Here is a 16,925-nt window from a genome sequence, read left to right as displayed (position 1 = left end):
AATGCCTGGCATTCATGTCAAAGAGTACAATCTTTGTCTATCGTGGTCTGAGTCCTTCAGGTGCATTTTGGCAAAGAGTTCAATCTTTGTCTCAACAGACCAGAGAATTTTGTTTCTCATGGTCTGAGAGTCCCTCAGGTGCATTTTGGCAAACTCCAGGTGGGCTGCCATGTGCTTTTTACTAAGGAGTGGCTTCCGTCTGACCACTCTACCATACAGACCTGATTGGTGGATTGCTGCAGAGATGGTTGTCCTTAAGGATGGTTCTTCTCTCTCCACAGAGGAATGCTGTAACTCTGACAGCAGTAGCTGTAGTCAGGTTCTTGGTCACCTCCATGACTAGGGCCCTTCTCCCTCAATCGCTCAGTTTAGATGGTCGGCCAACTCTAGGAAGAGTCCTGGTGGTTCCAAATTTCATCCAGTTACGGATGATGGAGGCCACTGTGCTCATTGGGACCTTCAAAGCAGCAGATATTTTTCTGTACCCTTCCCCATATTTGTGCCTTGAGACAATCGTGTCTTGGAGGTCTACAGACAATTGATTGGACTTCATGCTTGGTTTGTGCTCTGACATGCACTGTCAAGTATGTGACCTTATATATAGACAGGTGTATGTTTTTCAATATCATATCCAATTAACTGATTTTACCACAGGTGGACTCCAATTAAGCTGCAGGAACATCTGAAGGATTATTAGTGGAAACAGGATGCACCTGAGCTAAATTTTGTGCTTCATGGCAAAGGCCGTGAACACTTATGTACATGTGAATTCTTAGTCTTAGTTTTTTAATTAAATTTGCAAAAATCTCAAAAAAACTTTTTACACGTTGTCATTATGGAGTATTGTGTGTAGCATTTTGAGGACAAAAATGAATTTATTACATTTTGGAATAAGGCTGTAAGATAACAAAATGTGGAAAAAGTGAAGCGTTGTGAATACTTTCCGGATATATATCACAAAGTATCCAGATGCACACATTTCCAACTTGATTATGTGGGTGCCAGGTTGAATCTTGTACAGTTAAAGAGCTCCAAATTAAATCCAATCCAGATATCACTGGGCAACCAACACACCACCAAAGCATTTAAATACTTAGAAAATTGTATTCAATATGGTATCAAAAAAGCGCCATCATCTAGTACAGCTATCATATATCAAGGAATAAATACTCATAATTCAATAGCACCTGGCCATCCCAATGGTCCTTTTCAGCATTATGTAGCCTTTATCAGCCACAAATTCTAGTGAAAAAATAAGGCTTAATATACCATTATATATATTTTTTTCTTACGTTTACACATTTTCAGTCATAGGTATTGTTTGGTTGCATATAGAAATATTTATTAGTACAGAAGTATTAACCTATATCTTGAAATTTGTATTGTACTGTATTTCCAGTCACAGCAGTGTAGAGCTCTTAAATGTACTGTACAGTATTTAAAAATTAGGTTGTTCATACCATTTCCTTTAGAATTTGATATATTAACATCCAGCGATGTTATACTGTATATGCTGATTTGAATTGTAGTTGTGAAGTGCATATTTCTACATTGGAACACAGCAGTGGTTCCTCTAAAATGTGTATGTATATATATATATATATATATATATATATATATATATTAGGTTTTATTAATGCTACACATCTTTGAAACAAAATCAAAAATAACACAAATAATTAGGTGTATTTTATTGTAGGCTTTGTTAAATAATAATCATTGTAATTATACAACATTTTTATCAAAGCTTCCTTGATGTCATTATTTTTAAAACTGTAAATGAAAGGGTTAAAAAATGGAGTGAACACAGTGTACAGCATAGATAGTATTTTACTTATTATCAGTAATCGCCCTTTATTTGGAAGCATGTACGTAGCTATTAGGGTCCCATAAAATAGGCACACGACAGTCAGATGAGAACTGCATGTAGAAAAGGATTTCCATCTCCCGGTTAATGTGGAAATTTTTGATATGATCAGGACAATGTAAGTGTATGAAACAATGATTACAATGAGTGGGCAGACTAGGTCAAAAAACCCCAGCAAAAGACCTGTCATTAGGACTAGGGAAATATCTGAGCAAGAAAGTTCTAATAATGGATTTAAATCACAGAAGAAATGGTCGATAATATTTGGCCCACAGAATTGCAGCTCACTCATCATGATTATCAGGACTAATGGTAAAGAAAAACTAAAAAGCCAAGATACAATAATTAGTTTAAGGCAAAATATATTGTTCATTATATAGGAATAGTGTAATGGGTCACATATGGCCAAATATCTATCATAGGACATCACCGTCAGAATAAGACATTCTCCTGCTTCTGATGAACCAAAGAAATAGAATTGAGTGATGCATCCAGTAAGAGATATGGTGGCCCCATCATTCAGCACAACATGAAGCATGTTGGGGACAATATATGTTGTCACCATGATGTCACACATGGAGAGTTGCGTGAGGAAGAAGTACATGGGAGAGTGGAGGTTCTTGCTGTAGGAAACCAGTGTGATAATCAGGATGTTTCCACCTAGTGTCAAGCAGTAAATCACAAGGAGCAGAATGAATAACAAAACTTTGAAATCGTTCTTACACTGGAATCCCAATAATATAATTGTTGAGAAATTAGTCTGTTGTGTTATCTGTACATGAAAAAGATACAGAGTTACAGTAGATAGTCTGCATTATGTTGGTATCTTGACACATACTGTATGTTTTATACTGGATAAAGATGTATAGTAAAAGCAAATTATTTGAATGCTTTCCACTCTTTAACATAATTATAAGAGTATATAAGGATAAAATAAACATTTTAAGAAATGACCAGTTCATCAATGTGTTATTTATTTACAAAATTATAAATACAATGGATAATGTGAATGATACTGGAATGGTCGAAAATAGGAACAGACAGAATTCAGGAATTCTCTAAAGTATTTGTTCTCAAACTCGGTCCTCGGGACCCCACACAGTTCACATTTTGCAGGTCACCCAGCAGGTGCACTGGTGTGGTCAGTACTCACTGGTACATGTTATACAGGTGGCGATAATTATTTCACTTGTGATTCTGTGAAAAAACCTGGAAAACATGCACTGTTTGGGGTCCTGGGGACCAAGTTTGGGAACCTTTGCTCTAAAGGGTTTTAACCAGTTGTAACAAATTTAGTATCAGCCATCCATAAAACTAGATTTAGCCCAAACATCATAATTTTCCCTTTACAAAGTCTTTTAGTGAGGATGGGAAAATATCAACTTTTAGTTGTGGTTTTATATGACCTAATACATTTGGTATCCAATTAGCAGCAAACAGCAAAAAACAAGATTTTTTCACCAATTATCCCTGTTTTTCACCGATGTTCTTTACACCCTATCCTATTATTTCATGCAAAATAGCATATTTTGGACCAAAACACATAGGATCTGTAACCTGACATGACACTGACCAATGTGTTTTTGTCTTTGCGGGGGCAACAAAACTACAATTTTCGTGGGTTTTTATCCTGGACACATCAGGTCCCCCTCCCCCCCCAAAACAAAAAAAAACATGATAAATGCCGGTGTCAAGCGGCACTTCAGAGCTAATTGCATAGCTCTGTGGGATCCGTTTGCGCCTGAACAATGTTCAGGGCTAATTGGATACCGCACATAGTGTTTAATATTATGTACTTAGTTGCTAAATTAGCACCATAAAAAACATTGTCATTCAGGGAACGTAAATATTTACAACCTAATATTATGGATGGGTCTAAAGTAAGAGTAACTCCTCACCGGAACTTGGAATAAATGACAGGGTCACACAATAATATACACAGTAATATACCTGATCCTTCTGGATATCTAATTCCTCAGTGGTGCCAACATCCAGGTTTAAAAGAAAAGGAAGTTCCACAAGGGGTCTGCTCGAGAAATCCCCAAGAACTGTTATTATAGATTTGATGGACCTACAGCTAATCCCTTTAGGTACAGTAATACACGATGCAAAAAGTAGAAAATAAACTCTGAGTGTGATTTATTTTAGGGAAGAGAGTAGGCAAAGGCAATTCTTCACATAACAATACTGTAAGGATTAGCAAAGGATATTTGTATTTTAAATTTACTTAATTTTTACATTTATTTTTTTTTCATCTTACAGCTCAAAGGCCTACAATAACTCTGCACCTTTATATTCCACACTCATATTTATGAAACGTTATTATATCACCAAAAATGTACATATACAGATCACTCTTCCATCTATTACATAGTATTTATAAATATGCAATAATACACTAGACACCTCCCTTCACCCTTTATAATATTAAACAGTTTAATCCTAAACCATATACCTCATTTACACCTCACATTGTGCCTCACTTACATATAGTAAAACAATCTAACTACAGACAGTTGGGCAATATTGTACAAGATCAGGTATCTGGTAATGTCATTGTTTTATGGCCATCAGTACATTGGTGCACATTGAGTTAATAGTTGGTACTTGTTGTATATTAGCAAAATTGCATTATATAAATATTGTTAACAATGACTTGAAGTTACTCCCTTAAATGTGATGTATTTTGATGCGGGAATTAGGTTTCTGGTCCAACACTTATTTAAATGCCTGTGTAATATAATTAGGGATGAGCGGGTTTGGTTATCAGAGATACGAACCCACCCGAATTTTAGGGATCTGGGGCGATCTGAGCAAAGCTAGGATCTCCCTGCCAACCCTGGATCCCTCTCCCGAGGCAAAACCTCGTGATCTGCTGTTGGATCTCGAGGATTTGCCTCAAGCGGCCATTTTTGAAGATCCCTTTGCCTTCAATGGGAAAAGCGCTGATTGGCTGACAAAGCCGCCTGTCACGGCTCTCAGACAATCAGCATTAAGCCCTTTGAATGCAGGGAAAAAACAACTAAAAGAAGATGGCACTGGTTCCTGCAGCTGGCACCCTCCGCTGCCAACACACCTGCTGATGGGAACCCACACTGCCGGCACCCCCACTACTGACACCGCCAGCAGCCCTATTGCTGACACCACTGGTTCCCCATGCAGCCAACACCACCGGCAACCTGCATTGAAAACACCCCTGCACTGCTGACACAGTCAGCAAACCTGCACTGAGGACATCACTGGCACCCCTGCTCTGCTGACACCACTATTACCCTTCACTAAGGACACTGCCAGCACCGCAGCCCTGCCATTCCATGTGCTGAGGACACCGTCAGCAACCCCCGTAATACCAACACAGCCAGCAAACCTGCACTGAAGACACCGCTGGCACCCTCACTCTGCTGACACTGCTGGTAACCTGCTAGCACCACAGCACTGCCATCTCATGTACTGAGGACACCGTCAGCAACCCTGCTCTGCCGACACTGGTGTCACGGTGAGTGCACTATTGGTGTATCCAACCCACACTGTGTAACACACTGTATCCTTGTTGTAAATTGGAAGCTGAACTGCCACATGTTAGTGCCATCCACTGTGTCGCTAAGCTTAGTCAGCCAGCTAGCTGGATGCACACTTTTGGCCTTAACTAGATGAAAAAAATTATATTGTGAGGTGGTTAAAATTGATTGGAAATTACTGGAAATAAATGTTATTGAGGTTAATAATACTGTAGGAACAAAAACAGGCCCATTTTATGTGATTTTAGCTGTTTTTATGACATTTTAAGAAAAAATCCAGCTCCAAAACCAAAAGCGAAAAACAAAAAAAAACCAAGGAAAAAATCCAAAACCAGATTCAGATTCAAAACCAGGGGAGATCCAGATCCAAAATCAAAACACGTGGGTTGGCGCACATCTCTAAATATAATGGTACAAAAATAATACAGTATAATATTATATTGATCACAGCAATTAGTAGGTTATTTTTCTTATAGTATATATTGTGGCTATAATGAATTATGACTCCAAACGATAATTTTATTTTAATGTTTATGCTTCTCTGCCGCCAGTCTGCGAAGCTGAACTGAAATGTCCTCCTGTCACCCCAATTAACTTCTTAAATTTCCTTTATTTTTCTCCTTGTCAGCTTTCACTGACACTTTATTCTCTGTTGCTTCTTAACTACTATAATTGTCTTTTATGGCATCCTCAATGAGGTTCTGAGGTAAATGGTAATGGGGGTTACAATGGTATGCCATTATAGAAGACACCTAATGATCCTTTGGTCACAGAGAGTCCGTGAAAGATGCCATAAAGTAAAAACAGTGGTTATCCTGCAAAGAACACCTTTACCATCACTGCCACATTCATTCATCGATCAAAAAGTGACTACTAATAGTTTATGATTTATTGCAGCATCTGAACATAAATAATGCAAAGAACAGAAAAATAATGTGTGAAAGCAATAGCAGCAGAAAGCCAAATCTGAGCATTACATGGCCATTGTCTGATATAGAAGACTTGAGAATTAAATGCACAAATGTAGGAGTTAAGAAACAAAAAATTATTTATCTTAAAGAGACCATATATATATATATATATATATATATATATATAGTGCCCAGTCAAAATCCTCATCTTTTTGTTACATTGGACCCTGGACTATAAGATGTGTGCAATCAAATGTTTTCCAGTTTTATGCTTTATTTACACATTGTAACCCACAACATGATATTGGAAACCACTTCACATCAATTGTGTTGGTTTTTATTTCATTAGAATAAACTTAGCATTTCTTTACATATTCAACTACTTGTAGTGCACGGTAATGCAAATAATTATCCATTGTTCTAAAGGTGCTTTCAAAACAGCACTGGGATAAAGTTGTGGAAAGGAACAAGTTTGGAGAATTATAATAAAATATTTTAAAGGCTTTTTATTGCCCTCTGAGTACTATGCAAAGTATTATCAAGATATATAACTTTTTGGACTGCATTTCAAGCTCTATGTTTGGTGAGAACCAAGCATACCACACCATCCAAAACACAGCAAACCTATTTTGAAACATGATGGTGGTAAGATTAAGTCACAGGGGAGTTTCTCTGCATTTAGGAGAAAATTGGTCAAGATTTAAAAGGGAATTTGGATTCTTCCAAGGTACACACAAAATCTTGAGAAAAGCTGTGGCCCTCTACTAGACAGCTGGTGAGGGGCAAGTGGTTCACCTTCCAGCATGAAAATGACCCAAAACATACCAACAAGAAAACAATGCAGTTGCTTAAGGATAGGTAGTTTAATGTCTTTGAGTGGCCAAATCAGAGCCCTGACTCAAGTTCAATAGAAAATCTGTGGATGCAGTTGAAGAGAGCAGTCTATTACCACTCACCACAAAATGTTTTACATTTTATATTCCCAATCTACTGTATGTGCCGAAAACTGGCAGAGGCATATACAACAAGCTGATGTCTGGGATTGCAGTCAATTGTGACTCTACAAATTATTAAACCACTGTAGACTCACAAGGCTAAATGCAGATCTCTGATACTGAATAAATGTTAAAAACAGCAAATCTGAATAGCTCTGCTTTATTTAGTATTTATTCAGTCCTAAATTGCCACCATCCGCCTTGTGAAAATGTATCTTAACCTTAATGGAAGGCACCCTGACAATCTGCATTGCAATAGAGGTGAGTGCTGGATTTTTTGCAAAAACCATCAGTTATTCCATTATGGATAAATAAATGTGAATGACAACAATAATTGTGAGAGATATATTATTACCAATGAAAAGATACATACACAAAGTTATGGCTGATGTAAAAGTTAAAGTCATGTGTAAGAATAAATTAATAACCTTCTGCAATTTATAAATATGTTTATAGACTAGACCAGATAGAAAATAGCTCTTACATAATCAACTAGACTTTGATTATAATCCATGCTCTTTTAGGTTCACGTTGTCAGAGAATTATCTAAAAAAAGAAATGGAGAATATATTCTGTTCATATTCCAATGATGTTGTGAATTTGTAAAATGGTGACTGAAGATGTGCAGAGTTTTCCATGGAAAGCAAATAGATGACTAAAGGATACTGCTAAGATCTAAAATGAGAGCACAATATTTAGTGCTTGCACTGATATTGATTCATTTTATATACATATTGAGATTGCTCTAGAGGTAATTATTTTGTCTAAGGAGGATTCATAGGGGAGGTGAGTAGATTCAGAAAAAAGAGAATACTTTTATCATTACTCTTGAGATACTGTCATTTTTATTCATATTAAAATAAGTTATCTTGTGGACATAATATATAGTTGGAAGTGACAAAACAATAATGAAAACTTTTAATAATTAGGTAATTAAGTTATATCTACTTCAAATGCATAACAAACACTTGAAAAAAGAACGCACTCACCAGGGCTTCTCTTCAGGTTACAAAGGTTAAAAAGCAACCTACTTTAATGTTCACATCATAAAGTTGTCAGAAAGTCGATGTTTTGACCACATAAACGTGGTCTTCATCAGGACACAAACAGGAAAGACACAGGATTTTTGCCTCTTTATAACTCAGCATTAGACTTTTTTTCTGTAGTCCAGATAACTCACGATCTCCTGTGACCAAAGGCCAAAATGCTTTTATCACCCTGAGTACTATCTGGCTAGAGAGCGAGTACTCTGTTTCAAATGGAATTTTCTCTGTATTACGATTTTTCTTGTTAGAAGTCAGTAGATCGTTTCTTGGTATAGTAAAAACTTCTTGTTTATTTTTATGTAACTCTCTTAGACTCTATTTTAAGAGGCAAAAATCTTAGGGATCTACTTGTCAAAACTGACATCACTGGAGTACAACAAAGTAACCTTGCATCTGATCAAATAAAAAAACGGATTGTTATAAATGCCCGTCATGCGTAACTTGCAGCTTTATGGAAGCAGGACAGTACTTTAAGCATCCCCATACAGGTTTATAAGATTTGCACCTTGCACTACACAGTTTGTCATATATCTTATCATATGTCCTTGTGGACTATATTATGTAGGACAGACCATGAGAACTTTTTGTGATAGAATGGCCTTACACAGGTCTGCCATTAGAGCTGCCCTCCAAGGAAAAAACATAGATCAACCAGTGGCACGACACTTTAAGGCTCATAACCATACTTTGTCAAGCCTAAAATACAAAATAATTGACCATATTCCCGCACTCAGTCGTGGAGGTGACAAGAACAAGCTCCTATCTCAATGTGAATCTAAATGGATTTTCAGATTGGATACACTAGCGCCCCATGGCCTTAACAAAAAAATTGCCTGGAATGTGCTTTTATAACCTCATTTTTTGGACACCATTACATAGTGACTTGCCTATTCTTGATGACTCATATTTTAGTCTGTTTTCCCACTAGTGCACTTCAAAGCTTCTTTCCCAGTTTTTTGGATATGTTCTTCTTTTTTTTTATAATTCTGATTGTTTATGTCTGTCCATGTACCCTTTTAAGCAAAGCACTTTGTTCTCTTTTTAAAACATATATGCATCTGTACAGTAAATCATTTTACCAATTTCATCCAGGCACTTTACACACATCAATTATACTCATATTTTTCACACACATTGCACTTTATTCACATTTCTTTAAATGTCATTATTCTTTACATGTATCTTACATTTGTTTTTTCACTATTTGACACACAATTTTAGTTTTTTCTTGTTTTTTCACGTCACTTACACATTCTACACTCACTGCTCATTTACTCTCTTCCTCTTCTTTTTTTCAGCTGATCTCCCCTACCAAGTCAGATGGTGCTGTTGATCAGGGTCACCATGGAGATGCATGACATCATTGAGGAGGGCCAAATCCAGGTTTCCCTAGATGGAAGGGTCATCCTCTGGTCGGGTGTGTCCAGAGTGCATACACACGCCTGTTCATTACAGACATTATTTAGGTAAGATTCTCTGTTTGTTCATTTTAAGTACACTGGTCCTGAAGACAAGGTCCAAGGAGACCTTGAAACGTCGACATACTCGATGTATCATGTGATTTCTTAATACACTTTGCTTTTTTCACTATTGGATTGCCGCTTTTTTCTTTCCCAAGGGGGCTCATCATGCTTCTCAAGGAAATATCTGATCTATATGTTCATTTAAAGAAGGCACCCAGCAACAGCACTTATCTTTGGCTAGTGCCAAACCACAAGCTGTATATATATATATATATATATATATATATATATACAGTATATATCTGTTTCTTTCCTGTTTATCTGTTTGCACTTCATTTATCTTTCTGCCTGGTTTCAATCTCATATGTTTGAAGCAACTACACTTCACATCACATACACAACATGTGCAGTTCTCAACATGACTGATGTGTGTGTGCGAGTGGTTAAGGTGTGCACCTTGCACCTTGGATGTCCTGGGTTTGAGTCACGGAAAAGGATATATATTTTTTATTTTAGTTTTTAAATCTTCACTACAGGATTAAAAAGAAATCACTTGGTGGTGTCTGAATTCTGTTATTATACAAATACATTTATAGATGTGTCCTTATACATCCAGCCTCCTTGCATGTTAAACAAGCCTTCTAGTCATGCCATGTCATGGTGTGACTCGGTAGCGCATCTTTTTATGCAACTTTTTACCATCAACTGTGTCTGAATCATACAGCAAATTGAATTGAAAGCACAAGCAGCTTCTGGTGATTAAAATGATATGCAGCATGCCTATGTTCTTTGAGCCAGTGCTGGTGTATCTGCATGCAAAACACTACGCCACAGTACAGCCATCACATAACGTTCCATGGAGTGACACAGAGGCTTGCAAATGCATTCTATGAGCAACAAACTAGCTGGGCCCATCTGTATTCTATTTTTGTCATTTACTCAAAAGGTTATTATATAGCTTTGAAGCATTAGGATTATTTAATTTCATAAAACATTGCACACCAGGTCTACTAGAGTAAAAGTGTATTTATATAAAGAATTTATGCTCAAAGTTCACATACAGTACAGTATATAATAAAACAGATAAGTTAAATGTAATGTAAGATAATCAAAAATAATATAGAGAGAGAGCAATATAGAGATATTGTGTTAGTGTGGGGGAATGTTGGGGTATGGGGGAAGGGATGCCGCATGTCTCTTTGTTTTCTAGCCTCATGGTCCAAAGATAAACTCCATTTTGAATGTGAGGAGACTCTATAATATTATAGTTTCTGTAAATCATCCTACAATTCTGATATCATTGGGGAAGAAAAGAGCCAACTTCCCCATTGATTATTGTTGAAATCCCATCCTTCTGGTATGGATGTAGCAACGTGAGTGTCTCAGCTCTCTTTGCATGGGATTCAACTCCCAGCCTCCCTCACCGGTGGGGTTCAGTTATTCCTTGGTCAGCTGAAACTTATGGGGGTGGTTCTAAGCTTTGCATGTGTTACAACAAAGGCCAGAGAGCTCATGAACACATGTGTTGAGATGTTAATCATTTGCCTTTGGTGGTCTTTGTGTGTGAGTTGGTTTTGTGTTTTTAAATGCTAATCGACCAACCAAGCTAGTTTTTGGGCTATGAAAATACCTCTTATGTGACTATGATTAAATAAGATATCTAATATATTTTTTATATATATATATATATATATATATATATACACACTACTATTAAAAAGTTTGGGGTCACTCAGGCAATTTAATGTTTTACATGAAACCTGACTTTTATTTATCAAATGAGTTGCAAAATGAATAGAACATATATAGTCAAGACATTGGCCAGGTTAGAAATAATGATATTTATGTGAAATAATAAATTTTGTCCTTCAAACTTTGCCTTCATCAAAGAATGCTCCTTTTGCAGCAATTACAGCATTGCACCTTTGGCATTCTAGCTGTTAATTTATTGAGGTAATCTGAAGAAATTTCACCCCACGCTTCCTGAAGCACCTCCCACAAGTTGGATTGGCTTGATGGGCACTTCTTGCATACCATACGGTCAAGCTGCTCCCACAACAACTCAATGGGGTTGAGATCTGGTGACTGCACTGGCCCTTCCATTACAGACAGATTACCAGCTGCATGCTTCTTCCCTATAAAGTTCCTGCATAATTTGGAGGTGTGCTTTGGGTCATTATCCTGTTGGAGGAGGAAATTGTCTCCAATCAAGTGCTGTCCACAGGCTATGGCATGGAGTTGCAAAATGGAGTGATAGCCTTCCTTATTCAAAATCCTTTTTAATTTGTGCAAATCTCCCACTTTACCAGCACCAAAGCAGCCCCAGACCATCACATTGCCTACAAAATGCTTGACAGATGGTGTCAGGCACTCTTCCAGCATCTTTTCACTTGTTCTGCATCTCACAAATGTTCTTCTGTGTGATCTAAACACCTCAAACTTCGATTTGTCTGTCCATAACACATTTTTTCCAATCTTCCTCTGTCTAATTTCTGTGTTCTTTTGCCCATAATAATCTTTTCCTTTTATTGGCCAGTCTAAGATATGGCTTTTTCTTTGTCACTCTGCCTAGAAGGCCAGCATTCTGGGGTCACCTCTTCACTGTAGACATTGACACTGGTGTTTTGCAGGTACCATTTAATGATTTAATGAAGCTGCCAGTTGAGGACTTGTGAGGCATCTATTTCTCAAACTAGAGACTCTAATGTACTTGTCTTCTTGCACAGTTGTGCATCGGGGCCTCCCACTTCTCTTTCTACTCTGGTTAGAGCCTGTTTGTGCTGTCCTCTAAAGGGAGCAGTACATACCATTGTAGGAAATGTTCAGTTTCTTGGCAATTTCTTGCATGAAATAGCCTTCATTTCTAAGAATAAGAATACACTGTAGAGTTTCACATGAAAGTTCTCTTTTTCTGGCCATTTGGAGAGTATAATCGAAACCACAAATATGATGCTCCAGATACACAACTAGTTCTAAGGAAGGCCAGTTTTATAGCTTCTCTAACGAGCAAATACATTTTAATCTGTGCTAAAATAATTGCACAAGGGTTTTCAAGGGTTTTCTAATCAACCATTAGTCTTCTAACGCGCTTAGCAAACACAATGTACCATTAGAACACAGGAGTGATGGTTGCTGGAAATGGGCCTCTATACACCTATGTAGATATTCTTTTAAAAAACAGACATTTGCAGCTAGTACAGTCACTTATCACATTAACAGTGTATAGAGTGTATTTCTGATTAGTTCAATGTTATCTTCATTGAAAAAAACAGTGCTTTCCTTTAAAAAAATAAGGACATTACTAAGTGATCCCAAACTTGTGAATGGTAGTGTGTGTATATGTATATATTTATATATATATATATATATATATATATATATATATATGCAATTAAATAGTGGACACTCTCCAAACAAAACAACAACTTATTTGGTATAAGTACTGAAGTTTTACATATTGCATATTTGGCATTGAGCCTTACAAGGACATTATGAGTATTATTATTGCACTAAACTGATGTGATATAGATTGCACCAAGAACACAATGTTGATGAAGATTACAGGATGTTTTATTAATTTATGCATCTGAGCATCATGCTGGTGTTATGGACATCACAAGCTGTCACTGTGTGCTATATGAAATGCTTACATGGACATTGACATGATTAAGTCTTAATATTATTTGTGGGAGATCAAAGAAATATTACTAATTTACTCCATGTCATATCACCAATAAATATAAATGATAAAGAAAAGTTTATTTTTTTGTTTGGAGAGTGTCTGCTACTTAATTGCCTTTAAATTAATCGTCACGGACAGCAGTCAAGGTATATTTCTGTGTATGCACCCCGCATGTTGATAATTGAGGGCTGAGTGCAAATATACACAATATATATATATATATATATATATATATAGATTACCCTCTAACTATATACTATATATATATATATATATATATATATAGATATATACAGAAATCACAGGGGATCTGCACTCACCATAATAACAATAATAATAATAATAATAATAATAATAATAATAATAATAATAATAATAATAATAATAATTATAATAATAATAATAATAATTATAATAATAATAAACAGTAACAATAAAGCCAAACCACTATGGCCTTTGATTACATCAGAACTGGAACTTAATACCCTGCATAATAAAAAAAATTCATGTCTTGCTACAAGAGAGAAGAAACCTTGAGGGACTTTGTCATTACCAACTTTGTAGTAAAGAGCGTACAAACATTTTTAGGCAAACCTAAATTGGGGTGTTGTAAATGCCCATAAACTACACCACTTGCAATTACCTTAAAACAGGGAGGACTTTCCATCATTTGTACAAGGGAACTAAGGACAATGGGGCTGATTCAGAGCAGCTTGCAAGCGGCTCAATGTTTATGGATTGCGCATGCACTACATTCGGCATGCACATGCACAAGCCCCATCCAGCAACTGAAGTTCAGTCACTATGGGGCTTGCTACAAGACGGGGCGACTATCGATGGTGAGTGACAGCTCACCCTGTTTTGTAGGCGGGCTGGGGGGGTGGTCCTAGGGAATGCCTGGCATTTGTGGGCAGACCTACTGACATCACTCGTGATGTCAGTAGTGGACTTCCTGCTCTATTAGAGCAGGAAGTCCACTCGGCCTTGCGGAAGCCGAGACCCTAAAACAGGTTCTTGTTGCAAGGCCGATGGTTGCAATTATTGCGATGGGCTCCTGGCCACTCGCACAGGCTGTGGGTGGTCACCCACTACTTTGCGAGTGGCCGGAGACCCCCAAAAAAACCACGCCCACATTCAGAACGAGCGGCCGCCAGCAGTGACCGGCTCTGAATCAGGGCCAATATCCGTTACCATTTAACTTGCAGTAGCAAATATGTAATTTATATAATTACATGCCTGTGTTCTAAAATATATGTCGGTAAACTTACCGACAATTTAAGGAAAGAATGATCCAACACCGGTCAGCGTTTAGGACAGCATTGGCCAAGGGCACCAGTGAACAACCAGTGGCTAGGCACTTTGCCACAGCCCAGTACAACTTATCTACTTTATTGTACCATATCACAGACAATGTCCCCCCCTTAACCAGAAGAGGGATAGATCAAAAGGGCTGCTACAATTAGAGACAAAAATGGATCGAAAAATTGGATTCTTTAATTCCAAATTTACTTACTGATACTTTGGGATTACATTGCTTCCTCTGGTATTAATTTATTTACTCATTATTTACTTAGTTGTCTTCTAGAAGTATAACATTAATACTGTTATGCTCTTTATGTTCTTGAAAATTACTTTCTTCACCTTTGTTCCATGTATATGTATCTAATTGTACTCTTATTTATTTTTAGGGATATTGATATACATTTATATATATACCAGCATTAGATACCATGTAACATTTATACATAATTGTTACAGATTTGCTTTTATTATACACACATTGGTTTTGGACTAGTAGCCTAGCTATATATGATGTGTTTCTATATATTTTTTATATACACTAGTTGGACTTAAATGTCCTTTTATCACCGTGATCATTCGACACTATGACGTTATTTAGCAGCAGCAACTTTCTTTCTCTACACAGTATCATGGCTTCATACACAGCCGGTGTCCAACATGTTCATGGCACTTATATACATATTGATTGTTTAGACACATTTATTTACTGATTCACTTATGTGCATTTTTGTATTATGTTTTCATCATATATATATATATTTATGTTAAATTATTTGTATAAATGTTATCATTTATCATTTGTTTTCAATTTTGGTACACAGTCACGCAGCATGCTGATGTCAATTCCTATGTCACAAATCCGGATCATCAGGACATGAGGAAGCAGGATCCCGCAACCACAGTGATGGGGGTATTTATTCTGGTGAGTACCGCATCACTTCTTTATATTTATGCTTGACAAAAATGCATTAAAGCATTGAAACATTGATCACCGATGACGAGTTGTCTTCATTCAAAGCCTGGAGTGCCGCCACACCTGTGTTCCCATATGCTACATTTTATAAATATATATATATATATATATATATATATATATATATATATATATAATTACAGATTCCCTCAATGTGCTAAAATGTTTGTACACTAAATTTATGTTAAATCTTAGATAGTACAAATAATACTCTGTTCACCTGGCTGCATCCCCACCCAACTATGCCAGCTATGGACCAAAATGCAATGATTGCTAGAGGGTTCTTGGGTGAGCCAGATACTACTCCTTTATATATGTCTAATGACTCCAATAATACCTCTTTCTTAATATTCCTTTTAGTAATATACCCACTGGAGAAGATTTGTGGTTGTATTCTTGATTTTACACAGAGACCTTTATACTAGAATTCACCCAATTACACAATCACTATAAAATTCCTTTAAACATTTTAATATTTATAAAAATCAATAAAATCCATAAATCAGCCTTATAAAAAGCAAATATGGCTTTATACAGTTGGATGTAATAGACTTGCTATCCTCCCTCTTAAGTGTATGAGTTTATGGACATCAAGTCCATAAACTCACAGAAGCCTTGTGCTCACAGTAGCCTTGTCCACCCATGCATATAATTTCTTGTGACTTCCTTAAAAGTGTATCTTAAAATACAATAAAATAGCAATAAAATTTTGAAGTCTCAATCTCAATTTAAGAAATATTTTTTATTAAACATAAAATTAGCTTTACAATGGGATGTACAGTGTATATACATAGATAAAAAGTATCTCACTAACATTTTTTTCATAGAAAGTAAACATATATAATCACATAATATAATCATGAAAAAATATATTACATATGTAAATAATACTAAACATGATATAAATGAGATCCATTTATTATAACATTTATAGTAAGTGGCAGTATTAATAAAAAAACTCCACATGGTTTTCAAAATTAACTCACTTTATAGTGGCTTATCTGTTCACTTAAGTTTTCTCCAATTGCTTTTCCATATTTTTCCTCATTACAATGCCTCCAGAGTCTAGTTTTGATAATAGCCACATGTTACATATAATGTACATATACAATATTTTACACAGTTTTTGTTAACTTTAAACTTACTTTTTGTAGATTTTGGTCATCCT

General features: G+C 36.3%; 1 protein-coding gene across 1 annotated transcript; it reads right to left on the bottom strand.

The window, feature by feature from the left end:
- Positions 1-1,679: 1,679 nt before the first annotated feature.
- LOC148513876 (olfactory receptor 11A1-like) lies at positions 1,680-16,922 on the bottom strand. Its single transcript, XM_088481298.1, has 3 exons — positions 16,903-16,922; positions 3,818-3,893; positions 1,680-2,639 (listed from the first exon to the last, which is right to left on the bottom strand). The coding sequence occupies exons 1-3, from the start codon at positions 16,920-16,922 to the stop codon at positions 1,680-1,682; spliced, it is 1,056 nt and encodes a 351-aa protein (XP_088337424.1).
- Positions 16,923-16,925: the final 3 nt, after the last annotated feature.

Source organism: Taudactylus pleione, unplaced genomic scaffold, assembly GCF_031769625.1.
Source record: "Taudactylus pleione unplaced genomic scaffold, aTauple2 ptg000268l, whole genome shotgun sequence".
Lineage (NCBI taxonomy): Eukaryota > Metazoa > Chordata > Amphibia > Anura > Myobatrachidae > Taudactylus > Taudactylus pleione.
Note: the sequence above shows the minus strand (reverse complement) of the source record. Positions and strands in the feature narration are given on the sequence as shown.